This window comes from Peromyscus californicus, unplaced genomic scaffold (assembly GCF_007827085.1).
Source record: "Peromyscus californicus insignis strain IS unplaced genomic scaffold, ASM782708v3 Scaffold_7__1_contigs__length_154581171, whole genome shotgun sequence".
NCBI lineage: Eukaryota > Metazoa > Chordata > Mammalia > Rodentia > Cricetidae > Peromyscus > Peromyscus californicus.
Window position 1 is genome coordinate 116,269,700 of NW_026294595.1, and position 27,278 is coordinate 116,296,977.

General features: G+C 37.5%; 1 protein-coding gene across 3 annotated transcripts in view; it reads left to right on the forward strand.

Moving 5' to 3' along the window:
* The window catches only part of Macrod2 (mono-ADP ribosylhydrolase 2), a 1,966,896-nt gene that overhangs the window by 1,128,399 nt on the left and 811,219 nt on the right, over window positions 1–27,278 (forward strand). For all 3 annotated transcript variants that reach the window (XM_052726012.1, XM_052726011.1, XM_052726010.1), the window contains one exon: window positions 20,407–20,528. In XM_052726012.1, the coding sequence (XP_052581972.1) occupies window positions 20,407–20,528 (122 nt within the window). The remainder of the gene's footprint in view (window positions 1–20,406; window positions 20,529–27,278) is intronic.

A 27,278-nucleotide genomic window follows, 5' to 3' on the forward strand; every position in this document is an offset into this window, starting at 1 on the left:
GCTGACTAAGACAAACAAGCCTGAGGACAATATACTGTGAAAAAAAACTGCCTAAAAGGTTGGAGGAAGGGATCTTATTCATTTCCTAAGAAAATGGTAGTTTTGGCCTCTTAACTGTTTGACCTAGCTTTTTCTCATGACAAGATGGCTCTACTAAGGTACAATATGTTTATAAAACACAGCATAGGGCTTTTTTATGGTGAGCCTGAAATTCTATTCCTGATGAAAGCCCTGTGATCATTCAGTATAACAACATCTAAGGGCTCCAGATCTCTGGATAGACTTACGTGTTTTCAAAGCGTCACCATCACTAACAATATCTGTATCTTGGGGTAGTAGAGGGCATCCTCTGGCTGGTCTTTTTCAGTTGTAATATTATCTTGTAATATGCTTTTGGGCTATGGCCAATATTAATAAACAATTTCAGCTGTTCCGGTACTCTTTTACCAAGCATGAATTAACTACTGTGTTGTTTAATGTCTTAGTATGCCCAGACACCATTATCTCTTCCCTTCCCTTCTCTTTCTGCTTTTGGTTTATATTAGGTGGGAGTCTGTCTTTCACCAGGTGTGTGTGTGTGTGTGTGTGTGTGTGTGTGTGTGTGTGTGTGTGTATGCACTTAGTATTCATAGGTTTTGGTATATTCCCACAGGTACTACTGACACTACTGCTGTCACATTCCATAATATTTTCATCTCTTTAAAGTAAAAGTACATGAACAAAGAGGGTCAAGATCATGATGGGGAAATCTACAGAGACGACTGAGCCAAGCCCATAGGAATCCACAAACATTAAACCCATAGCTGTGTAACCTGCATGGAACTGGACTAGACCCTCTGCATAAGACAGAGAGAGTTGTGTAGCTGGCTCTGTTTGAGGGGCCCCTGGCAGTGTGATCAGGATCTATCCCTGGTGCATGAGTTGGCTTTCTGGATCATATTACCTATGGTCAGACAGTGGGGAGGGGCTTGGTCCTGCCTCAACTGAATGTACCAGGCTTAGCTGTCCCCCCATGGGAGAACTTACCCTTTTAGAGGAGGAGGGAATGAAGGGTGGGTCAGGGGGAAGGTGGGGGGCAGGGGGAGTGGGAGGAGGGATGATGAGAGGGGGCATCTGTAGTTGGTATGTAAAAATGAATAAAAAAACCTCAAAAAATAAAGTAAAAGTATACCCGTTAAGAGTTCTACGTTCCTCTACCTCTCATTCTGCTATTCATTAGACCACCTTCTATGCCTATGGATTTTCCTATTCTGGACATGTTATGTAACTATCTTCATAAAATACATGGACTTTTGTGTCTGTTTTCTCTCACTTAGCTTAATGTACTTGAAATGTTTCTATGTGGGACTGTATTTCACAGAAATATAGTTTATATACTTCATTCTTTGTTATTGGTAGAATAAAATATTGCATAGACATATATTTGATGGTTCTATTGATGGGTCATTGGGGTGTAGCTGCTTCTTGGCTGTCATCAATTAAACAGCTATGAATACTTGTACACAGACTTTTTATGGTAAGCATACATTATAATTTGACTTCAACAATTCCTAACAGTAAAACTGCCGAGTCATATAAAAATTCTATGTTTAACACTTTGAGGAGTTAACTGCTTTCTGAAGTGCTATTTACCTAGCACACACTTATTATTGTGAACCTTTGTGATTATACCCATCTAAGCGGGTACAGAGTGGTACCACATTTCAGATTAAATTTGCATTTCCCTAAAAGTAAAGATGTTGAACACTCTTTCATTTGCTAATGGATTATGTGTGTAGCATCTGTCCAATCACTTATTAGTCCTACCTTTCATCTAAGAGTGTTCAAAGTCAAATTATAGGCTTAGCTTTTGCCATTTGGGTCTGCTGGTTCTTTGGCTTTGTTAGGAAATATGTTTTGATTATCTTTCTTCTCACAATTAGTGCTCACACACATCTTAATCGTGTAATTTAAATGATTTCAATCAATCTCTCAATTAGTGTCATTACTGTCCCATTGACATTTAATCCAGAATAAGTGCTTCCTACTGCAATATTTATCTAAACTGTGGTTATAGTTGTGGCCCTTTTCTATAATTCATAATATCTGAAGTAGAAATTTGATAAATTTTGCTTCTGGTAAGTTTTCTCTACTTATGGAAACATTTAAAACTATAGATTATAATTAGCAAGTGAGACAAGAGTATGGCAGGCCAGGAAAGGCTACACATATCAACAGAACAACCTGTTAAAATAATAAGTATGCAATGACTCTTGCTTGGATACAATTAATATTAGAATCCAGAGGGAAAAGAAATTAAGGTCAGAACATTTGATACCAAATAAACAATGGCCTATTAAGTTGTGGGTAGAATTTTACTAAGAGAGTGATAGGCTACCATTGCTGGTGTGTAGTGCTATTTTCAACATGAAATTCCAGACCAACATCACAGACATCCTCGGGGAACCTCTAAGAGATGAATGCTCTTTGTCTGCATCCCCATCCTTGCCCCTCCAAGATTTCCTGAATCAGAAAATCTTTGCCTTGTGATCCACATACTCTTTGACCAAGAACTGTAGATCATTTTGACTACATTTAGGCTTGAAACTTAACATTTTATTTTTCTGAAGAAGTATCAAAAGAGATGGGGGACATAGAAAAATGTGATGGGTAATTATGATGGTCAGCATGACTGGATGTAGAATCACCCAGGAGACACATTTCAGATGTGCCTGGGAAGGTGTTTTATAGTGATTTAACTGAGGAAAATCCCTCCCTGTATGTGGGTGGCACTCTCCTATGGGTTGAGTCCTAGATTTATTATAAAGGAAAAAGCAAAGATAGGCCCAGCATGCTTCTCTCTCTCTGCTTCTTAACTGCAGATCCAAAGTGACTGGCCACCTTAATGTACTACCACCCCACCCTCCCCTCCATGAGCCAAATAACTCATTCTTTCCTGAAGCTGCATTTGCCAGGTGTTATGTCCCAGTGGCAAGAAAAGTAACAGATGCACAGGAGTTTAGGATTGAGGGAAGGCACACCATGAGGTCACAGTCATAAACTAAATATTGCAAAATACGTAGGGGTCATTCTGCAAGGCAACATCGAAATTAGCCAAGGCATGATTGAGTGGGCTTCATTACTTCTTGTTATGATGGGAAGTGGGATCAAAAATTCAAAAGATAATTATTCTGGTACAAAGTTTAGGAGGAATACATTTTCTGAACATCAGCCTGAGGTCATACCAGGGAATATTAGGGTATCCAACTATGGTTGTAAAGGACAAGTTATACTCAGTAAGTAAAGTAAAGGAAATTAGCCTAATTCTGAAGACAGTAATTGGCTCCATTAGAAACATTGGCTATACTTTTTCCTTTGTTGGTTATGGAGGCCCCTTAGCAATAGATAGAGGGAGGATTTTCCCAGCACTGCCTTCAGAAGGCATTTTCTAAACAAGCCAAGATTCTGGTCAAGACAGAATTCACTTTGGGGCAAAATATGGAAAGTTAAGCCCATGAAAGTGAAGGAAGGTCAGCACCTTGACCTGAGAGGAACTGAGGTGTGCTAAGGCCCTGACCTGGGAGTAACTAAGTATAGAATCATTCATGTATTTGGAACCCTCCCTTTGATGAAGGTTCATTACACAAATAATCATCTTTCATAAAGAAAAATGAGGAAGATGTATAAAAAAAATCAGCTGAAAGGAGCCATCTGTAAGCTTTTACTGGGTTGCTGTTGAGAAGCTGTGTTGAGCAGAGGCTGCAAAATGAACCAGCTACATTCAAAGAAGGAAGATTCTCTTTGTATCTCAAGCTCATTCCTAGGATAATTTTCTTTCCATCCTCTGGCCTCTGTTCTTCCCCCAAGCTCCTCCTTCCTACCCAAAGAAGTTTACGTAAAGTGTGGCAGAAATCTGAAAAGGACCAAAGACAGTTTCTTCTTCTTTGTCACAGCCAGGATCATGGTAACGTTAACTTGAGCCATTTGGAGTAATTTTGTCATGAGATTCCAACAACTAACAAGCTCAGGCTTTGTAGAACCTGAAAATAAATAAGGGAGGCCAGTTTGTTTAACCCATTGAGTCCCAGTCCATGGGGACATTCTTTTTATAAAAGAAATAGTCCTTTTATTTCATGTGCATGAGTGATTTGCCTGCATGTGTGTATGTGCACAGCATACATGACTAGTGCCTTTGGCAGTCAGAAGAGGGCATCATGTCCCGTGAAATGGTGTTATACATGGCTTGAACCATCATGTAGGTACTGGCAATGGAACCCAGATCCTCTGCAAGAACAGCATGTGCAGTTAACTACTGAGCAGTCCCACCAGATCCAATGGTTACATTCTTTTTTTTTTTTTTTTTTTTGGTTTTTCGAGACAGGGTTTCTCTGTGTAGCTTTGCGCCTTTCCTGGAACTCACTTGGTAGTCCAGGCTGGCCTCGAACTCACAGAGATCCACCTACCTCTGCCTCCCGAGTGCTGGGATTAAAGGCGTGCGCCACCACCGCCCGGCCCAATGGTTAGATTCTTACAGAGGTTACATTTAGAGAAGGACCATTGCTGTCTTTGTGGAATCCAGTTGTTTTCATATTTGGCTGTTTGTTCATCTTTACTTCATAAGAACATTGGGAGGCAAGAAAGTCCTTGTTTTATTTAATCCTGTGGAAACATTGACATTATTCTATCAATACAATCACCTTTGGCAATTCCACTAGAAAGGTTAATCGTGTTGTTCTGTAAGATCTTTCCTGTAGCAGTCAAACCTATCCTCACAGCTCACTAATTGTATTAGGGGTTTGGCTGCCCAGAACAAACTAAGCTGTAAAACTGATAAAAGTCTATCAGGATGTGTTGTTGATATTATCTGCCATGTAGTCAAACATAGCAACTTGGCAGCTCTGGGAAATCACTCAGTTCCTACATTCATTTTTTGATTTAGAATGTCTCTGGGCACCTAGGCTGCTTAAAATTATACAGATCTCATACTTAAAGTAAAAATTTTAAAAAAAAATGTTACAAGCAATTTGAATGGGATTGGGGATTTTTAATCAATGCATTGAATCAATTAAGTATCTAAAAACAACCTTTCAAGTTGAAATATACTCTTAAAACTGGTAATATTTATAACAATGGAATACAACTTACGTCTGACTCGGAGGAAAGTTGTCATCAATTCTCAGAGAAGCACTGTGTGATAGACAAGGGGATCTGAACATATGTGTTCAGAGTCATTAAAATATTGAGTGTGCTCCCCCTTTCACATTCTCTCTCTCCTTCTCCCTCTTCTCTCCTTCTCTCTCTCCCTGTCTCTTTCCCTCCCCCCTCCTTCTCTCTTTCCCTATCTCTCTTCTCTTCTCTCTCTCTCTCTCTCTCTCTCTCTCTCTCTCTCTCTCTCTCTGATATGTACACATACATTTTAAACTAGATTTTGTATGTTCTTTTATCATATTTGAAACATAAGATGATACCTTTCAAGATTATAAAAGCTGTGGAAATTGTTGTAAGTAATGGGAGGAAAATTCCTTGTTAAAATATAGCAGCATTATTCATTATACAACTGCAATATTAATTTTTTCTACTTGAGACACCCTGCCAGGGGGTTATTTGTTTTCATCGCAAATAATAATCCTATAAAAATACAAAGAATTTAATCGGGCTATATATAAATATTTCAGAAAAATGCCAATGCACACATTATGTTAATTCACATCAACTAAGAAATAGCTATTATTAAGACTTATCCTTGGCATTATACATGTAAAGTACACACAGAAAAAAAAAGGTGGAAACATGCTCCAATGACAGGAAAGGAAAGAACAACGGGGTAATAGAAATTCTTGGAAACTAAAAAACAAAAGTTTCAAATAAAATGAAGTGTAAAAGACAGGAAATATCTGAAAATAAGCCAAGGAAATATTCTAAAGTGCACTGGAGATGAAGTATTTAAGAGATAATAGAGAGTTGAGATTTGTTCCTCAGGAGGTAAGCTCATCCATAAAGGATTCTAGAAAGCGGTCAAGGTGGTGTTCTAGCGACAGCCTAACCCACGGCCTTCTCCCAGTGCAGACAGAACACTGTTCTCTGTTCTGGCCTAAGGATGAACTCATTACCTGCCCACCAGTTTGTTTCTACTACCGTAGCAAATGGACCCCAATCTACCATAAAAGCCTCCAAACCAACAGGGAGTCAAGGCCCAAGGTTCACTGATCAGACCATCAAAATGCAAAAAGTTCAAAAGTTTGTTTACAATTTTAGGAAAAGAATTCTAGAGAAAATGAAAGGATAGTAATAAACTCATAATGAGCAGGGTATCTTGGTCAATTTTGAGTTGCTGTTATGTGGACAAGAGGTTTGTTTGGGTCACAATTATGGTGACAAGGGTGTTCAAGTATTTTGGCAACTCCTACTTGAGTGAAAGTAAAAGCCCATATACACAGTCAAGCGCAGGAAAGAATGAATGCATGAATCCTTGCTTTTTTTTTTTTTTTTTTTTTTGCCAGCCTGCTGCTGGTTATCTTTACTCTTAGGCAGTTCAGGGCTCAGACAATAAAATGATGGTACCCACATTTGTGATGGGTCTGCCCACTTTCAGGATGGCTCTTCCCAACTCAATTAATTGTGGAGAGAAACCCTACAGGCCAATGTGATCAAGATAATTCCTTACTGGGAATCTCTTGCCAGGTGATTCTAGTCTGTGTCACGTTGACTGTCAGGAGTAAGCAACACCGTCAGTATGTCAGAAAAAATGTAGCACTATGAATTGAGAACAAACCGCCAACATTTGAAAATGCATAGACTTAGGAAATTCCCAGACACACAGTGTCGCTGAAAGAATTAATCAAGGCATATGGCTACAACAACAGTAAGGGGAGACTGAGAAGGAGAGTGTGGATGCAAGAATAATGGGGAACAAAGAAACAGGAAAAATGTGAAATCTGAGCCCAATTGATTAGCATTTAAAGGTATGAATGTAATGATGAAATACATAAAATATGGAAGCTCACAATACAATCCCAGCTAGATACATTATGGACATAATATTTTAGGAAGGCTAGTGATGATAAAGTCAGTACTCATCCCACCTGCATGCTGGGTACTGTGCTTGCTGTTTTCAAATGCAATCCATCATTTATTTCTAATGAACTTGTCAAATAAATAGTGTTCTTTCTTCTTACAGTTTAAGAGACTGAATGGCCACGCATTTACATCACAAAGGCTTGTATGCTGAAGATGTGGTCCAGCAGTTAAGAATGCATACTGCTTTTGCAAAGGACCTGAGTTTAGTTCCCAGGACTCAGGCTGAGCAGCTTATTACCACCTGCAACTCCAATTCCAAGAGATCTGATTCCTCTGGCCTCCTCTGACACCTACACTTAGATGCATATATATTCTCTCTCTCTCTCTCTCTCTCTCTCTCTCTCTCTCTCTCTCTCTCTCTCTCTCTCTCTTTCTCCTCTCTCTCTCTCTTTGCCTCTCTCTCTTTCTTGTTCTCTCACTCTCTCACTTGCTCTCTTGTTCTTGCTTTCTCTGACATACACACAATTTTATGTGTGTGGTTATTTGGTCTCCATATACATCTGTGACCCATGTTCATGCCTGGTACCATGAAGGCCAGAAGACAGCCTCAGATCACCTGGTAACAGACTTTCAGCTGGTTGTGGATGTCACAAATCAAAACCAGGTCCTCTAGGAGAATAGTCAGTGTTCTTAATTGCTGACTCATCTCTCCATCCTCTAGAATAATTTTTAAAAACAATATGAAGGCTTGTTGCTTTGCTAATTTCTGACACTGTAATTGTGTATTCCATTGACAGTCTTTCCTTTATAGATGGTGTTCCTTAGCAAAATTTTCTTTCTACTTGTACTATATCTGCTTTTTCTTTAACAGCATTAATTATTTTCGCCATAATCCTTTCTAGTGATCTGATCACATCTCAGCCATGACCCCTTTTCTAAATAAAAGAATGCTTATGAATGAGCCTACATGATGGCATATTTTAGAGAGCTAGTCACCAGTATGATTTATTTATTTATTTAGAAATATTTCTTTCTTTCTAAATCCAGATATCCTTTAGTTAATTTTTAGAGCTTCCGTGCCAAGGTTTTTTTTTTTTTTTTTTTTTTTTTTTGGTTTTTCGAGACAGGGTTTCTCTGTGTACCTTTGCGCCTTTCCTGGAACTCACTTGGTAGCCCAGGCTGGCCTCGAACTCACAGAGATCTGCCTGACTCTGCCTCCCGAGTGCTGGGATTAAAGGCGTGCGCCACCACCGCCCGGCCCGTGCCAAGGTTTTATTCCTTGGCTTCTGAGTTACTGTGATGAAGTCTTTTGGTTTTGTGTGATGTTGTTCTGATGATTTTGGCTAAATAGTGTCGAAGAGGCATAAGTTGAGCCCTTTGGATCTTAACTCTCCTAATGAATCAAGTTTGAAAGGCTCTGTGGAAGATTATCTTCTCCTCAGTGATTCTATGTCAGGACTAACATAGGCAAAAGAAAGGAAAATTTATGAAAATCTGCCTCAATGCTAGAAAACTACTTACCTTTGGCTGTAGAAAAACAACAACAACAACAACAACAAAAAATGTCCTTCTCTCTTTCCCTCTCCCCTTCTGTGGTTTACCTTTATGAAGCTGATAAGCTTTCAGAAAGCCTAGCAAACATGACAACAATTTGGGTAGCATTTAATTTTCCTAGTTCCCTCTGTCCCAGAGTCAGTTTCCTTCAGAACCTATTTTGACCCGCATCTCTCTTTTCCCCTACTCACCCTAAAATTATCATCAAAAATTTCCAGGTTCCTTTTAACATTCCAGAATTGTCTACCTCCATTTTAATGACTGGCTGGTCTCCCTTTAGTAGTTAGCAACTCATTCGGAATAGAATGAGGCATAAGACAATAATACCATGCCATGATTGCTCTGTAAATTAATGAGCCCAAGGGATCTTTGCTGACTTGCTTCACAAGATCTTGTGGAATCCATGTTTTAATATCTACTCCTGCCCTGCTCTACCCTCTGGAAGCAACTGGCTTCATAGCAATGATCACGGACTTTCATCCTTGAATCCTTGAAAACTCATAAGTATTCCTTTCCCAAGAAATGGGAGGATAGAAGTTTCATGGCCACCACCTTTCAGAAGAAAGAGGCATCCCTTAAAATACTGAAGACTTCACATAAATTAGTTGATCTAGTTAAAATAACTTTAATAATCCATATACAAATGAAATTAGAGACACATTTTAAAATTTTTATTGTTTTCTTGAGCCATAACAGGCCAGATACAGAGAGAGACCTTGAACAATAAAAGCAGGATTTCAAGTGCCAGAAACTCAGTGTATTGGGTTCCTTTTTCATCCATAGGGCAGTGTGTTCTGAGTAGCTCTAATATGAGCCCAAACTTGAAAACGGCTTGTGCAAAATATGAATGATGGCCTGTCTGAATGTGAGTTAGAACAAATACTATTATAGTATCATGACCCACTAACAGTAAATGACAAATGCTACTCTTAATAAATCTAATACATCTGGTTTTCATTTCATAGATAAAAACAAACAACAACAACAAAACAGTACTTCTTTGGGTTTGGGAGCTGGGTACAGTCATTCATCCCCTTTGCATTTGAAAGATAAACTCATATAACTGTGAGATCTGTCTGTACAATGCTAATGCCCAGTTCCATAGTACCCATTAAAATGCTTCTGGGTGTAATGAGTTTGCCCCTTCTGACAGGTGGGTGGGGTTGTAGACAGATCTGGAGTCTCGCAACAAGACCAGCCTGCTCATATTCCTAGTAGAGCACACACCTGTTATGAAAGGGTCTAATGAAATTGCCTTAAATATTTTATCATTTTCACTCCACCCACACTTCAGTCCAATTGTTGAATTTGTATAAGTTTTGAGCTTTCCAGTACCAAAATTTGCACATATTCTTTCTTTTAGAAGTTATGTCAATGCAATGTTCCAAGTAGTCTGTCCTGAGTTTCCAAATAAAGGTTTTCCTCAAGATCTTGGGTGAAGTAGGCCACTTGTAGAGCGGCACACACACAGATGCAGTACAGATGTCAAGTGTATAGGTGCTGTACTGTTCTGAACTGACCTATGCATTGAACAGTCTCACAAAGATTCCAACTCAGATTCATTTTGATACAGACATAGGTTTCTTATATATAAATATCCCCTTCCCCTCACCACTTTAAAGAAATGTGAATAGTGCTCTTGTAAATACTTTGAAGCTATATGTAGAAAGTCACAGTCCATTTTGTGACAAAAAACAAAGTCATTCTCTAAAACAAAGGAAATGTATTCCAACAGAAACCATATGTAAATGAAGGAAATGTCACATTTAGAAAGTGTGGTTATTTAATTGTCTCTTTCAAAGCAAGACAAAGGAGTCACCTCATTGTTTTTGGTTTCTTTTTCTTTTGGAGAAGTCTGTGGAAAGAATCTCATGGGTTTAGTTATTGTACAATGCTGTTGGAGTCTATTTTTGCAATCATCCATATTGTAGTTGTTAGGAAATGTCTTACTGGCTTTGGGTGACTCTTTGAAGAAACAGTTCCTTGATTCTGCAAAATTTCATGTTGAATGATCAGAACCAGCATAACTGGATTCCATTGCTTGCCCAGGCTAAAACAATCCATTCTACCTCATTGTTTTCTCTCATCCACTGCATCACCTCTGATTGGATGAACTTTTATGTAATCATCCACACATTCACTAATTATCCATTAAGCAACCGTTCCCATAGAGTTCTTGGCTTTGTGGAAAACACAGACACAGATCTGTCATGAACCCTGCAGAGGAAGCATGGCAGTACCACAGCAAGGTAGGATATACAGAAGCATAATGCTTCTGAAACCATCTAAAAGCATATGAAGTTGTCTCTAGTTGCCTCCAATGGCAGACAGTGCTTGAAATCATTGGGAGGAATGTCATACTATTTTAAGAAATAGTCTTTGAAGCCAGTCTTTGAAGAAATGTTAAAAATCATAGTAGTAATCATCAAATATAAATGTTATCAGAAACCAAAAGAAGAGAAGTATTTGAAAACTAGTTCCTATGAGAGGATCCTGACTCCCATCTTCAGGGAAGTGAAATTTTCCTTGGGTCTCATGGAAAAGGAGGAGTATTCACAGACAAGAAGTTGTTGTGGACAGGGTACTCCAAATTCCAGGATATTTCTAGAACCAGAAAAAAAAAATGATCCATGTGGTGAGAATGAATGGAATACTTGCTTCATAAACTTGGCACTCCTGGGCCTGGTGTCACAACCTGTAATGCCAACACTTAGAAAGAGAGACAAAACCAGCCCAGGCAAGAGAAGTTTCTAAGCCAGCCATGGCTACTGGTCCCCAACCCCAGCACCCAGTGAAATGTCATTGTTAGCAAGAAGTAGAATCCATGGGTAAATGAATGATTGCAGAAGAATCTTTCTCGTCTGTGTTTCTAGTGGTAACAGAGAATGAGTGCACATTCAGGACTTCAGTACAGCCCTGCATGGCTCACATACACCACTCAAAACATGCCATTTCTAGCCTAGTCTCTGTGTTCAGAATTGTCCTTGCAGTGCAGACTTACATTCATTCATTTTTGCCTGCCGTATGTGATTTGTAAAGCTTGTTTTCTCCTTGAATCCTACAACAGTGCTAGTTTTACATGTCTCTGAAAAGGCGAAGTTGCTGTCATCTCTTAAGACAAAACAAAAGCTTTATTATCATCTTCCTTGAAAAAGTCATATTGTCTGTCTGGGCCTTCCTCTCCCCTCACCCCTACTTTGAAAGCAATAGAAATGCCATGTCTTTGACTCACTTCCTTCTAGGATGTGTTTTCTTTGAGTTGGTTTTAAATTGATGTTGAATGTTGGAATTTTGTGGCGAGTTCAGCTTCCCACACTCCCTCTGTGACCCATCTCTATTGGAAATAACACTATTATAATCTGGATGCCCCCAGTACCCTGTGAAATGTCAAAGATACCAAGTGATTGACTCTAGGATTTCTCTCTGTATGCATCACAATGTGTATTATTTTTAATGGCTGTGTGTAAGAGCTCAGTTTGAAATGGGACACAGTTCCACTAGCAAAGTCAACTTTTGTTATTTTTGAACAAGGACAGTCTTAAATAAACCTTTGGTAAGAGGTGGAAACTAATGCAAAATTAAGATGATCTTTGTCCCTTACTTTTCTTTTTAATGTAGAAGACATTTGGCTATGAAGTGCCTGAGTAATATAACACCAGCTTAAAACCTCATAGCTTTGAAATCAATGAAGTATGAAACATGTCTTCAGCATATGATGTCCCAAACATAACAGTATTAATGAAATCTCATTTAAAAATGAGACAAACCCTCCAATTGAGCTTGGTACATTCTTATGAGCTTCCACAGTGTAGTCTGTGTGATTTCATCAGCTGAAAAATGCTAATATTGGTTATCAGCTATTTGCTTAATCTTAGACATAGGAAGTTATAGCACCAAGAGGCTGAGTGAGGACACCAAAAATGATTTTTTTAAGAGAAAAAGAAAAGCCAACTCACAGAGCCAAAGGATACTAGATTATAAGTTAATGTAACTCTTAGTTTATTCTAAATTCATGGAAGAAGTTGGATACCTATAGTCTTCATGGACATAGAAACTCAGCATACAACTAAAGAAATGTACAAGAATAATCCAAACTCAGAAATATGATGCAAGGCAAGAGCTGACTAATGTTGTCACTGAAGTCTACAGCACCTTTGAAAAAACATTTTAGGGACAATTGATTGTTTCTTGAAATATAATAAGAAAAAAACAAGTTTTGAAACCATGTATATGAAAACACTAATGTATATAGAAAGAATAAAGAAGCATTTATTCTGTAATGCGATCAGGTGGTAATTCAATTTCCTGTTAACTGAACGTGAAGTATTCTCTTTCAGGTCATAGATTGGTGTCGCTTATCATATAAATTGGTCAATAAGATTTACAAATAGTACCTTTAGTGCTTGGTTTTCTGGTCATATCTCTAGAAAAGAAAATCAATTTAATTCCATGCACTGGTTTTCTCCTTAAAATTCATACGGTTTGAATATGATTGACAGGGCATGGCATCATTATGCAGACTGTTAGATGGACCGATTATACTTATGAATACAAGAGTGGAGTGAATGAAAGCAACTTGTAATTGATTCTATACTTGGTCTGACTGTTCATTAACAGTATGAATGTAGCACAGTCACTCCTCAAATGGAAAATGATGAGAGCAACCTACATGCGCTCTCACATTTGTTTTAAAATTCATTATGCTAATATTTTCCACAGAATGTTTTAGCTGCATTTGTTTTGCCATGCATAAGTCTGATTGAATCTATGTAAATAGCTCTACTGTTTTCAGCATTTATTAGGCATTCCACTCACACATTTTTCAATTTATACTTTTGGAAATGATGAGGGGCTCATCTGTGTACTCCTTTAAAGGCAACCTTCTACCTCACCCTCCTTCTTTGTGTAGTTCAGACTAATTTCCCAGGATAAAAAGGGATGGGGGAGCACAGAGCTTAAAAACAAGAGCTGATTTATCAACTGATTGATTTCAGAAATAGATGAACAGAAAAGGTTCCATTTGTCTTGCCACACTCGAGTCTGATGAGACACAAAAGGGCCTGCCCCCTCATTTTCCACACCTTTTCAAGGGGCTGCATTTGAAATGTTGATTAAATGTACAAATTACATTTCTGTTCTTTTGGATTTCCTGAGTGAAATGAGAACAGTGCTCAGAGGCTGCTTTTCCTTCCCTGAATGTGGAGGTAGACACTCTGGGGAGGTGGGGTCGTTTGACAGCTCCTAGAGACTTAGGATTCGGGTGCTATAGCCTCCATACCTGACCTTCTCTGTGTCCACAAAGTTTACCAGATTCTAATTCAAAAGAACCAACAAAATTAGGCTGAGCCAGGTGTTTGAATCCAGGAGCTACAGTCACACCACAGTCTCTACACTAGATTTTGTTTACGATGAATAAATATGTTCATCTCAGTTTCCTGTCTTGTCTGGCTCTGACTTTTATTGACTCATTAATTAACTCATTAAGATAATAGCCCAGAGAACTCTATACTGGTAATAGAATTAACCATATCAGTTTTTTTTTATGGGTTCATATTTGTCTTATACTACAGTTTGAAATTGATACATATATGTACCAAAAACTCACCTCACAAAGCTGGGTCTGGGAAACTGTGGACTGTGGCTTTTAACATTTTACACAAAGGCTTTGATATTGTTCTCATCAAACGAAAGGGACTGTGTCACTCAATTTGAAACAAAATGTCTTCCCTGCTGTGGAAGTTGTAACTAACAGAATATAGTGTTAGTGGTGCTGTGTGACTTCCGAGGCTCTGTTATAAAAGACACCATTGCTCATGCTCTTGTTTTTGGAAAGCTGAGATTTTGTGTAAGTAAAATGCTGTATGGCTACCATTCTGTGAGGAAAGCCAGACATACACACAGAATGTTATGCTTCCTATACAGAGAACCACTGAAGTCATCAGAGAGAATGACACTCCCCCAACCCTTGGCCACTATATTCTGCCACTATTAGGCAAGCAATTGCTGACCTGAGCTGTAAGCCACGCCCCATGACTTGTTCCCTTTCAGAATTTCTGACCCACAAATAACATCTGAAATAATAAAGACATGGTTGTTAAATTAAACCACCATGTTTTGCAGTCACCTCTTACATAATTGTAGCTAACCAGGCATTGAATGTATACAAATTGAAGGGTCAGGTGGTGAGATTCATGGTAAGCACATGGCACATACAAATATGCATAAATTCTATTAATATGTAGTGACATTGGAAACATTTATAGCTAAGAATCTTATCTTGTGATAATCTATCACTTCACATTGATCTATTCATTTGGGCACAGATCTTGGGTCCTTAAACTTGGAGGAGCAGACTGGTTTCTATGTCACCCTCTTTGTCTCTAAACGTTCTTGACAGTTATTTCAAATTCTTTGGCTATTGAGATAATTCTGAAATATAGTACATATGACTATGGAGAATTCTATTTGCTTATTATGACTATATTAAGACTTTAAAGGTAGATGCTAATCATATAGGAGAAAGATGATCATTTTTTGGTAATAGAGAGAACACATTTATCATGTTTATTCAAACATAGTTTAGTGTTTTATATGGTGATGCTTGAAAGTGAGTTTCATAGTGAAATGAAGATAATTAGTTTTTCCATTTCCTTAAACATTAAGCAGAAACTTGCCCTTTTATATGCTGCCTATAACCTATACTTACCTCAAAATAATATTTTCATGAAGCAAAATAATTGATGGCAATAAAATAAAACCAAGATTTATGTGATAGATTTACTGTTTTAAATTTCTTGTGTCTTTTTTCTTGCTTTTTCCTTAATAACATTTTCGTGTGTGTGTGTGTGTGTGTGTGTGTGTGTGTGTGTGTGTGTGTGTAATAAAGAGAAGCTTATCTTTGAAATATGACCTAGCAATTGTTGTACAGACAGGATAAATGGGATCAAGGAATGTGGCTTAATAAGCCATATGCTGTTCTAATATTCTAATTTTCAAGTAGGTACTTCCTGATTTATGTAAGTTGAATATTATAGATATACAAGTGGACCCAGAGAAAAGGCTCAGCAGTTAAGAGCACTGGTGGGTCTTCCACAGAACCAGAGTTCAATTCCCAGTAACCACATGGCAGTTAGAAATGATGTGTAAACACAGTCCTCAGTTATCTGATGCCTTCTCTGACCTCCATAGGCAGCAGAAACACATGTGGTGAAAGCATACAAGCAGACAGAACACCCATATGCATATCATTTTTTTTTAATATTAGAAAGAGTAAAATAAGTATGTAATAAAATGTCTTCTCTTCATATTCACTTTCATAGATGCAGTTTCTGTAACTTGCCAACTACATAACCCCTATCATTAATTGCTTGTTATCTTCCCAAAGCTGTCCTGGTCCATTACTAAGCATGTTTTCTCTTCTGTCCTTGAATATGTGTTACACTAATAGTCACATGCTTAACATATTTTCATTCATCCTCTTTGTTATTGCTCTTTTTCAATGAATAACTTTTCACATCTTTTCATGTTCTTACTTATAGAAACATAATGTCTCATTGTAAAAATGTATTATTGTTGAACTAGTCTTCTGTCTAAGGACATCTAGGCTGTTTTCAAACCTTGTCTATGTCACACAATATTGTCATAAAGGATATGTTTAAATAACCATATGAGTATGAGAAAGTATATTATCCACAAGACACAGAAATATACTATTAGAACTAAGTGATTGTACAGTTGCACTTTGACAAATGTGGTTAAATCACTCTCTCTGTGGACAGTGCTAATTATACTTCACTATATAGACATACTTGTTAAACTTGAAGCATGATTGATGGTAATTTATCTGGACAATAGTGAATTAGACTACTTAAGATCTATACTTCCATTCCTGATAAGCCCATAGAAAAGGACATAGCCTCAACATTTACAAAGATTATTACTCGACTCTATCATTGTGCTTTGAGTATGAAATGCTACCCCCTCTCCCCCTCCCCCGCTGCATTGTGTGTGGCAAACATTCTGTAGCATTTTATGGACTTTGGAAAGTGATTGGATGGATTCATAATTCAATAGCAAGCCAGTGTATCTTTGAATTATATATATATATATATATATATATATATATATATATATATAGTCCCCTGCCCTTTCTCCTCCTACTTCTTCTTGGATGCCATAAGGTAAGCACTCTCCTCTGCCACATACTCTAACACACATGCCAGATGATTTTCTGCTTTTGCTTTGGCACAAGACAGAAGAGCAAGTACTCCATTGACCAAAGCTTCCAAGATCATCAGTCAAGGCAAATCTTTCCCCTTAAAAGAGCAAAGCCATTTCTCTCAGGTATTTATCAAAGCAACAAAAAAAGATATGACTGACACAGCCCCCCTTGAGCTTTGAGGACCCAAAAAAGGAAAGAGTCTTGCCTGAGTTCACATATCTCATAGTGAAAGACTTGGATCTTCTAAGTGGCTGTTAGATCTCAGGATTTAAAGTCTAAAATTCTCTCTGCATTCCTGTCTGTGTGCTGAAGGTCCTTAGATGCTGCATCTCCTCTATAAACAATGATGTGCTTCATTTTGTGAGTCTTGCCGGTTATGAGGCATTGAATTTAGAAGTTCTAATTTTATTGTCTGTCCCAAAACATTCAGAATGCAGGCTTAAGGTAAAGCATTGCCCATGGATGCTTGCATGCATATGTATCTGTACCTTGTGAAGATGCTATTCAGTTTTGAAAATACAAATCAATATATAGGATCCTTGAAGTCATAGGAGCTGTTTGTTTCAAATTTTTTATTTCTAATATATTCAATCAAAAGATTTTAAAGGCTAGCCTATGGTATTTGGGATACTTAAAAGAATCCCTGTGATAAAAACTTTTGGGCCTCCTAACCGTGTTCAAGTAGTTTTGCTATTTTGTTTTGTTTGGGTTTTTTTTTTGGTTTTTTGATTGTTTGCTTGTTTTTTAATGTCTACATATCATTCTGTGCTAAGTCTGCCTCCATTACAATCTTAAATATTAATGATGCTGTACAACACTGAAGAAATGACATCAAAGAAACAGCTGATTTGTTTTACAAATAAGGAAGCCAAGTCAAGGACTCATAAAAATGGTCGCTTGCCATGGGTACTTGACCACTCAGAGGTAGGACTGAAGTTAGAAACTGTCCCCCCACATAGAATTTAGGAAAATTAGGAACTGCATGGAGAGGAAAAATGGAACTCAATATGGAGTGGTTACTAATAAGAAAAATGAACAATTAAGATAATGAAAGGAATTTCCCTTGAAGTCTCATATCTATTCACCTCCAGCTTTGTGAATCTGAGAGCTCAGTGTGTTGGTCAATAATAATACTTGATCTTGAATGCTGTAAATTTAATATAGAGCATAAAATACAGGGATCAATATTTTGATATTGGGGAAGCTCATTTATAGGCCATTTGTTCTCTGACTTTTAAATGAAATGGAGAGCGGCAGAAACACATGGAATCATTTTTCAGAAATTCCACTGAAGTTATGTGGACATTGATGGCTAAAAGAAAGCACAAGAGGAGCTTTTATTTTGTCACCACTTCCAGCTCTCATAGGCTCCTCCCCTCCACGGTTCTTCCCACTAATGCCTCTAAGACCTTTTCTTTCCTTGCATCAAGTAGGCACATCTTTCATAGCCTCACTTAAGAAGCACTTCTTCATCTCTGTACAAAACTGGGAGAGCATGACCATCTCCTGATGTTCAGTTATGTAAGGGGTGGTGGAAAAGCCAGGCCTCAACTTGTTTAGTAAGAGTGAGAGTGCCAAAGTGGCCCTACAACCTTCCCAAAAGCTTCATTTGTGTACCTTGGTCTTCTATGAGTTCCATGCATAACACAAGTTCCAACAGTTAAATGGATTTGGATAATCCTATTCTGTAGCTCCCTCCTGGAAAGCCACAAGCCATGAGGGGACACTATATGCCCAGAGATGACCTACACTAAAGTAGTGGGTGTGTCTTAATTTTACCCCATAGAGTCTTAGTTTTAACTCATGTATGACTGCACCCACTGGGATATTGCCTTATAGGATTCAGTGTTGTTTATCTTCAACTTTCCCATATTTGTATTCATTAAATGACTTGGAGCATCATAGCTGATTACAAACAAGTAACCATTAGCAATCAAATAAAGCAGGTCCTGCTCCCCCCTCTGTAGTCTAGCATCCATTAAAAAAAAAAAAAAAACAGTAGCTAACATAACATAGTCATTGGAAAGTTTATTACACAGGATCCAAAGGTCCTATTTCCTGAATATGTGTCGTTTATGTTGTTTTATTGCAAAATAGTAATATCATTATATGCTTTGTTTCAATGTGTACAACCTAATCTCACTTTATTCTCTACTTCTATGCTGGGGCAGTTCCCACTACAATGAGAACCAGGCCCACCTGTGAAATAAATCTGTGTGAGCTCAGTGGTGTAGATTTTCTGCCCACTTTGATCATATGACATCATCTTTAATGTTGTCTGGCAAGAGTTTAAATATTGTTTTAGAATTAATCGTTGAAATCCTGCTTAGAGGGCCTTTCTCAAATATCATATAATAGTCTCAGTATTTAGCAGAGGGCCAGCAAAGTTCCCCTTCCTTAGTAGTTTATGGGTCTCAATTCAAATTTTACATATAATTTTAACTGTGCCATATTCCTATTTTTTCAAAGCACTCTTATTCTTGTCCTTGTTAAAACTAAGTGGTACTGATTAGCCAAAGTAAATAATTTCATTTCATTATAATAGTCTGCTAATACAGACCAAAATTTATCTCTTTGATCAAACTTGATTAATTCTTGTACCTTACGTCAGTGAAATGTCATAATTATTCAATTAACAGAGAAAAGTAGGAAGCAAAAGTTACAAAGTATTTCAAGTAATTTGGATTGAAATTTCATTTCTTTTAATCTTTTTTTTCTACTTTGAAATGAGGATAATCTTATTCTGTAATGCTTCTGAATTTAAAAACTTACACTTGTGGGAATTGGAGCTGTAAATCAAGTGGTAGCATGTGTGCCTAGCATGCACAACAAAGCTCTGGGTTCAATCCCAGCACTTCTTGAAACAGTTTATGTGTGTGTAAAACAGGAAAAAAATAACACAGTGCTTGAGGTTTACATGCAAAAGTAAAAACTGTCAAATTTTACGTTTCTAAACCTACAATGAGATTGGAAAGAACGGATCACTCTGTGAGAGTCCTAATGTTAAAAATAAGGTGTGACCTATCAGTCAGCATGTGTGCACACTATTAGTCCTAGTACCGCTCATGTTTGAGGAGATTGGACAATGTAAAACTATTAGTAGCAGTTTACAGTTTTTCATTTTAGGATCATGATTGTGAGAAAATCCTTTTGGTGATGTTTTCAAGATCCTCTTTATATCACATAACGTCTTATTTACAAGGAGAATTGTGTCTGGCATTGGCTCTTCCTTCTCCTGTCATTTCAGATACTCATTTTTCTGGCAATTATTTCTTAGTTTATGTCCCGCCAAGAATTTGTCTTCTTCCAGGGTGCCAATTGTACACATCTTATACAATGATCTGTCACACTTGGACCCAACCAATACCTGTGGAACAGTTCAATGGTAGCGAAATTTTTTCTCTGGTGTCACCTCGGGGGGGGGGGGGGGGGGGGCGGGGGGCGGGGGCGGAGTGGACTGCTTTGAGAGCCTATGTTCCTGGAATCTTTTACAATGGAGCATTTATGGCATCAATATTTCTTAGCTTCGCTGTCTCCGGGCCCCAACACTAATATGTAAAATAAATAAAGCGCCAGTTGTGTGAAAAGTAAACAGTGCTTCACTTATCATGTTCTCATTTCTTTTGCATTTTCAGATGTCATCCATACCGTAGGGCCAATAGCCAGAGGCCACATTAATGGTTCCCACAAGGAAGACCTTGCAAATTGCTATCAATCATCCTTGAAGCTGGTGAAAGAAAATAACCTCCGATCAGTTGTAAGTACTTCAGAGTTCTTTATTTTGCATTTCTTCCCAGCCTTTATGCAAAGAAAATAGCCAGTGCTGAGTTTATCATAATATTGTACATTTTTTTTTACATTAGCAATGTGTGCACACGGTTAGCACTGTTTAACCTTTGTATATGTGAGCATATATGGGTATCTACATATGCATCTTCAGATTCAATTCACATTCAGAAGCTTACTCCATGTGTTTTTCCTGAACACTGTTATTCCTTCAGATTCATTTTACTCCCCATAACCTAATAACCTGTAGCTAAAAATGTCACACACTTATACATTTTATGAAATTAGACAGAGAGAATTCAGAAAACGTGAATCTAATCTATTTTCTTAACAGTATTCTGAGGGAAAGCTGGCATTAAAAGTATTTGTCTGTTGGCTTTTTTTTTTTTTTGGCCTTGCCTGACTTTTCATCTCAATTGCACCAGGAAAATAAAACTCTGAGCATTATACATTGTAAGTACCCAATAATAAGTTAATTTGTCCTAGAATAAATTAATTTGGCTAGGATATCTGAGATTTTTAATTCCACAGAGATTATAACCTCGCTGAAGTTGCAGAGTGGGAAAGAAATTAAACTTTCTTGAGGTTTTAGCAAGCTAACTAGACCTCAGCATTGCTTGAGAATTTACCCAACTGGTGGCTGTGCAGTTTGCAAGGAGAACATTAAATCTTACACACATTTGGAAGGCTGCAGTTTCAAGTTGTACTTGTTAGCACAGCTGTAGTTAAAAAGATCCTTTTTCATTGTAGCACGGTAAATTCTCTTGAGATAAAGCAATATTTTACAAGCCAATTATACCTTATAGTACTCTATAATATTTGCATACTATTTATATATATATATATAAATAGTATGCATTTGTGTGTGTGTGTGTGTGTGTGTGTGTGTGTGTGTGTGTGTGTGTGTGTGTGTGTGTGATATACATACAGGAATCTGCATCCATGAGTGTGATGTAGAGGCCATAGGTCAACACTAGGATTTCTTCATCTTATTGTTTGAGAAAAGGTCTCTTACTTGCTCAGATTAGCCTGCCTGACCACAGAGTCCCTAGGACCTTCCTCCCCAATACTATGATTATCGTCTCTCCTGGTTTCCTTTTGGTTGCTGTGATAAAATATTCTAAACAGAAGCTCCCTAATGGAGAAAGAGGTTTTTGACCTACAAATACATCAGAAGGGAAGTCAAGGCAGGAACTCAAGCAGAAACTGTAGAGGACTCTGCTTGTTAGCACGCTCACAGGTTTATGCTTAGCTAGATGACTTATACAGCCCCAGCACAGGGAATGGTGTTATGTACAGCAGGATGCCTTCTTATTTCAATTAGCAATAAAGAAAGTCCCCCACAGACATGCTCATAGACCAATGTGGTCTGATAATGCCTCTACTGAGAGTCCCTTCTTAGGTGACTCTAGGCTGTGTCAAGTGTACAGAGCCACATGGCTACTCAGCTTTTTACAGGGATGGTTACTGGGGATCTAAGTTCAGGCCTTCATGCTTTCACAACCAACACTTTACCCACTGAGCTGTTTCCACAGCTCCAAGACCCTATTCTCAGAAGGGAAAGCTGAAATTCAAAGAGTGGAGAAAAGTATGGAACCAGTAGTTAATTTGATCTCTATAGGAAAAGCAAAGCAAATGTGTGCTTGGGAATAATAAAAAATTGTCAATATGAATAGTTGATTTTACAAGCAAGAGACTGCAGTGCCTATAAAATGGATATCCATATAAGATTACGTCTTGGAATATATAGATTTTAATATCTGAAAAGAATGTGCTAGTAAATGTATCGGTATTCCTAGTGATAATGTTTTTAAAAGGAAAAACAACAACAAGACACCCATTTCAGTTGCCCGGAAGTGGCAATCATCATTTTAACAGAGGAAATAAATAATTGTTAGGTATGACCACCTTAAACCAATATATGTGAGAAAAGCACTAAGAATTGCATATTACGCTAGCTAGCTTTTATCAAGCCTTTGGAAGTGTTCAAACAATGCTCTGGTCTGGTCATTTTGAGATTGGAATTAGGTCTACCTTTGTATTTTTGAGGATGACTTTGAAGTATTAACAATGTGTTTCTTGAATAAAGTTAGCAGGCAATGATGAACTGAATTTATATGAATATTGGTAAATAAAAATAAAGATGGGAAGTACCTGTTGAATCTGAAGTGAAATGCTCAGCTAAATTAATGGCCATGTTCTTAAATGATTAACTGGAGGTAAAGGATTTGTTCTTATATTTTTGTTCTTTATCCTTTATGTAATCTTCCTTCCTCTATCCCTTCCCTCTCTCCCTTGATACCTCCTTCCCCTCCTCTTTTCCTTTTCTTTTGGAAAGAAAAAAATGGCCTGTTGACCCCATACGGTGAATCATGTTCTTCACCACCATTAAATGAGTCATTACATCAAAATCATCAAATTATGATTATTTTCAAGGAAATGGCAGGTGAATGTGGCAAGTTGTGTGTTTTATAGTACTATACATTGGAGAGTTATCACAAAACATGGGTCGATATTGTTATTAGAAGAAACATAGTTGTTAAGATGGAAATTAAACTCAACTTGAGCATATTTATTTATGGAAAGGGAAATTTCTTGTAATCCCTGTGCTAAAGAAGCCATTGATTGATCCCCGGAACAGCTTTGTGAGTTTCACAGGGATGAGGTAACAGTAGCAACTTAATAGTTCCTTATATCTGGAAACAGATGCTATAGAATTATGATATCACCTGCCTGTGGCTATATACTCTTGAGATCTGCAGGTATTTGGTCTCCCAATATTTTGGTGTCAGATGACTGTTTATTTTGGCAGGATAAATTAGATGGTGATAAAATTACTGAGCAACTGAAATTAGGAAAGGGAGAGGACTGCAAGGAAAGTCAAAGGGATCTCTCTAACAGACTGCTGAGCATAGTAGAGACAAGTTTAGCTTGCCTCATAGTTGTTTGAAATAGAGACAATCTAAAGAAAACAGAAGGCAATGGTATAGTCCCAGATAAGTATCTAGAACTCAGGAGGTGATTTAGGTCATTGGATATATTGTGGATGAAATGGTCACTATAAAAACATACATTTTCTTAATTCAGAAAATTCTTATTCTTTCCTCTCTTCTATTTATTCTTTGAGAGGGCTTTTACTAACTGTATACCCCATCTGTACTTTATGTACTAAAAGTTAGAAACATAATAAGTTTATGATTGATCTGATACTGTGTTTTCTGTCTGTGAATGTTTATCTAATATAGCCTCATAAATACCATGGAATAATTAAATTTAGATTTATAATAATTATTTTCCTGATTTTTTTTCTGCTTTTTTGAGACACAGTTTCTTTGTGTAACTCTGGCTGTCCTGGAACTCGCTCTGTAAGATCAAGCTGGCCTTGAACTCAGAGAATCTCCTTCCTCTGTCTCCAGAGTTCTGGGATTAAAGGTGTGTGCCACCACTCCCTGTTTATTTCCCTGATTTTATGATGAAGAATTTTAAATGAAAATTTCAATCTGGCTAGTCATTCATACACTCTTCTTGTCCAATATCTATTTCTTCCAACGTAAGTCCAAAGTAGTTTTTTTATATTTCCCAAAATTTGGACTTGCCTTGGGCAAAATTCAAATATATAAAAATTGATTTCTTAACAACTTTGAGATCATTGATTCCAATATAGATAAAATTAATGAAGAGGATGATTCATATTTAAAATAATGGGGCATTGGAAGCAGACATAATAATTAAAGAGGACCACGAAGGGTTTAGGCTTTTGTTTGTTTGTTTGTTTGTTTTTTTCTGTAAAACTTTGGGAAAAACCAAGGCAAATAAAAGAAAATCACATGTTTTTTCATATGATTAATCTGTATCTTATTCAACCTGGGAAAGGTATAGCCAGGCCAGTAGAGTTCAGCTCCTGAATTGCTTTGAATTTTAAAGTTATATTGTGTTCTGAGAAAATTAAATCTATACATATATACAGTGCACATGCGTGTGCGCGCACACACACACACACACACATCCATATAGTGAGAGACATAGAGAGAGAGAGGGAGGGAGGGAGGGAGGGAGAGAGAGAGAGAGAGAGAGAGAGAGAGAGAGAGAGAGAGAGAGAGAGAGACCTTTGACTTTGCCTTGCCTAAAGCATACATATACGGATTGCTATCAACCTTAATGACCTTCAGAGGGAAATTTTCTAATGAATCGGTGTCTTTAGGAACAGAATGTGCCATGATAAGCAGTGAGCATATTCAAGGATATTGAGACATGTGGATATTTTTTAAGAGAAAAATGAGGAGGATTAAATAAGATACTTAAGAGACAATAATCTTTGCCCCAGCCAATTAATGACAAGGTGGTGACAGTCCACAGCTGAGCAAAGTTGGCTGCAGAATAGTTTCTGCAGAATCCTGACTTCAGAACCCCAGTGCCTTCATTCATTCTTTGTCAGGGTAGACAGACATGACTCCATTTTGGTGTTAACAGCTTTCACAGCATGTCCGTTTCTTGGTGAAACTTCAGGTATGAGTAGAGTGAGTGTTGGTGGTGAAGGAAAGGTGGAAGCATTCAAGCTGGACAAGGGCTGGTAAATAAGAAGACAACTCTATCTGCTATCTCCAAATGCTAAGATCAGAAGTGGAATAAATATTGACTTACATCCCGTGTTCTCATTGTCATTTTTTTTGAGCATGCAGGTACTTTATGGATTTTCTAGTCTTTCTTGGCTTCTATCCTAATATCATCCTAAAGTCTTCTATGGCAGACTCTTGCTGTCAGCGTCATTCTCAGGAGCCTAAGCTTTGTGTGTTGAAAGCATCTCAATAGTTTCCCCTCTCGGCATCAGCTAAAAGGCAAAGCTTTTCGTTTGTCACTGATACTATGGACTCACAAAGACACTCTGATGATGAAATATAGTGCACCTAGTTTGTATTTGTTGAATGACAACACATAATAAAAAATAGATGCTCTGTTTGAAAGTGAATGGCAATCAGAATATAAGGCAGATTTTACTTACACTAAGATTATTTTCCTAAGAAGTAAAGTTAATAATTGATATATGCTTTAGTGGGTTTATGTGATTATGGGCAGAGAACAAAAGGGGTGTTTACTATAATGGTGTATATTACTGTAATTTTCAGGAGTGTTTTTCTAGATAATGTATTAGATGGGGAAATTAAGATATATTTTTACTGTTAAGAGCCACCCAGTGCCAATAGAGATCTCTCAAAACTAGATAATGTTCCCGTCATGAGTCATAGATCTTGAGAAGTAACAGCTTTTAATGAGAAAGAAGGCAGCCCTGCACCTTCAGTGCTACCTCTAGTCATGGCAGTAATAAGTGATTTTGGAATTCTGCATTGGTCTCACTCTAGTGTAGGTTTTCATTTTAAGGCGTAGTCAAGTGAATCTTATTTTCTTAGACAAGTTCCCTTCTGAGAGGGTTGCCATGGCAATGAGTTCTCAGCCAGAAATTCTTAAATGTTGGTTTTATTTCATTATCTGAGTTTCTATTACAGGCCACATCAATCAATGCAGTCCCTTCTTGAAGAAGACTTTTGTAATCTTAAGAAGCTAGCCCTCTAATTCATTACCTCTGCTCCTCTGCCTAACTTGATGTCGCCATTTCTCAGCCAGCTCTTCATCTCAAAGAACCCGTTTTGTAGAGCTGTGTGTTTGATCTGCCTTCCTACTTGCTTTTGAGGTGGCATCTCGGCTTGTTTCTCCATCATCTCATTTATAAAGAATGATACTGTCTCCTGTCTTTCCTAGTTGAGTTTCTCATAGCAATGTGACTAATGACACTATTAATAAATAACAAGAACAAAATCATCTTTTCATTTGAGCCTCCCTTTATGGTTTACAATAGTGTGCTGCTGTATATCATCTCACTTGGGTTTCACGTTTTCTAGCCAGTTGCCTGGTTTCTTTGGTTTAGCCAAAGTGGGAAAATAAGGCTAAAGGAAGACTCTTTCTTTGTCTGTATTTCCTACTCCTGCCCTTTACAGAATACCTTCATCTGTTGTAGGGTAAAAAAGCAGTTTGTGATAATACACTCATTGAGTGTATTATTTAGAAGGCAAGTGCTCAAGCATGGGCAGTGGGTCAAGGAAGAGTAAGAACATGCAATAATGGAAATGTATACATTATCCCTAAAAACAGATAATGACCCACCCAATCCCGTATTTTCATATACCTCACATTGTTTTTTGTACTGGTGGCCATACAAGGATGATTATTTGTATTATTGAGAAGTAATTGGTCATTTAGTGATGGAATGTAGAGTAATAGGAACAAATGGGATTTACACAATGTTTTTTATAATAAGTGAGAGGTGGTTCTGGTAAAATTGTGAACCATCTGTTTTAGTTAAGCTTTGCCGTGGATAGGAAAAAAACTATATTTAATATGCTGAATCTAAGGCAGTTTACTCAAAGATTTTTATTTTTGAGCCAAGACATCTAAGTCCTTTTCCTCTTCAGTTGACACACAGTGTAATACAGATGTGAGAAGGGTGGCAGTTAGTGTACATTTAACGCAGATTGTATGACCTTGTAAATGTGCAGATGATATTTGGTAGTAAAGAAATAGTATCACAATATTGCATCACTTTGCTTGATTTTTTTCAATATGTCTTTATTGATTTATAATTCCAAGTGCAAAAGAGTTAGTTAGCCAAATTTGTATCTTTGTAAGTCTTTCCTCAGCTAGAAGGCACTATTGGAGGCAAGCTATTTAA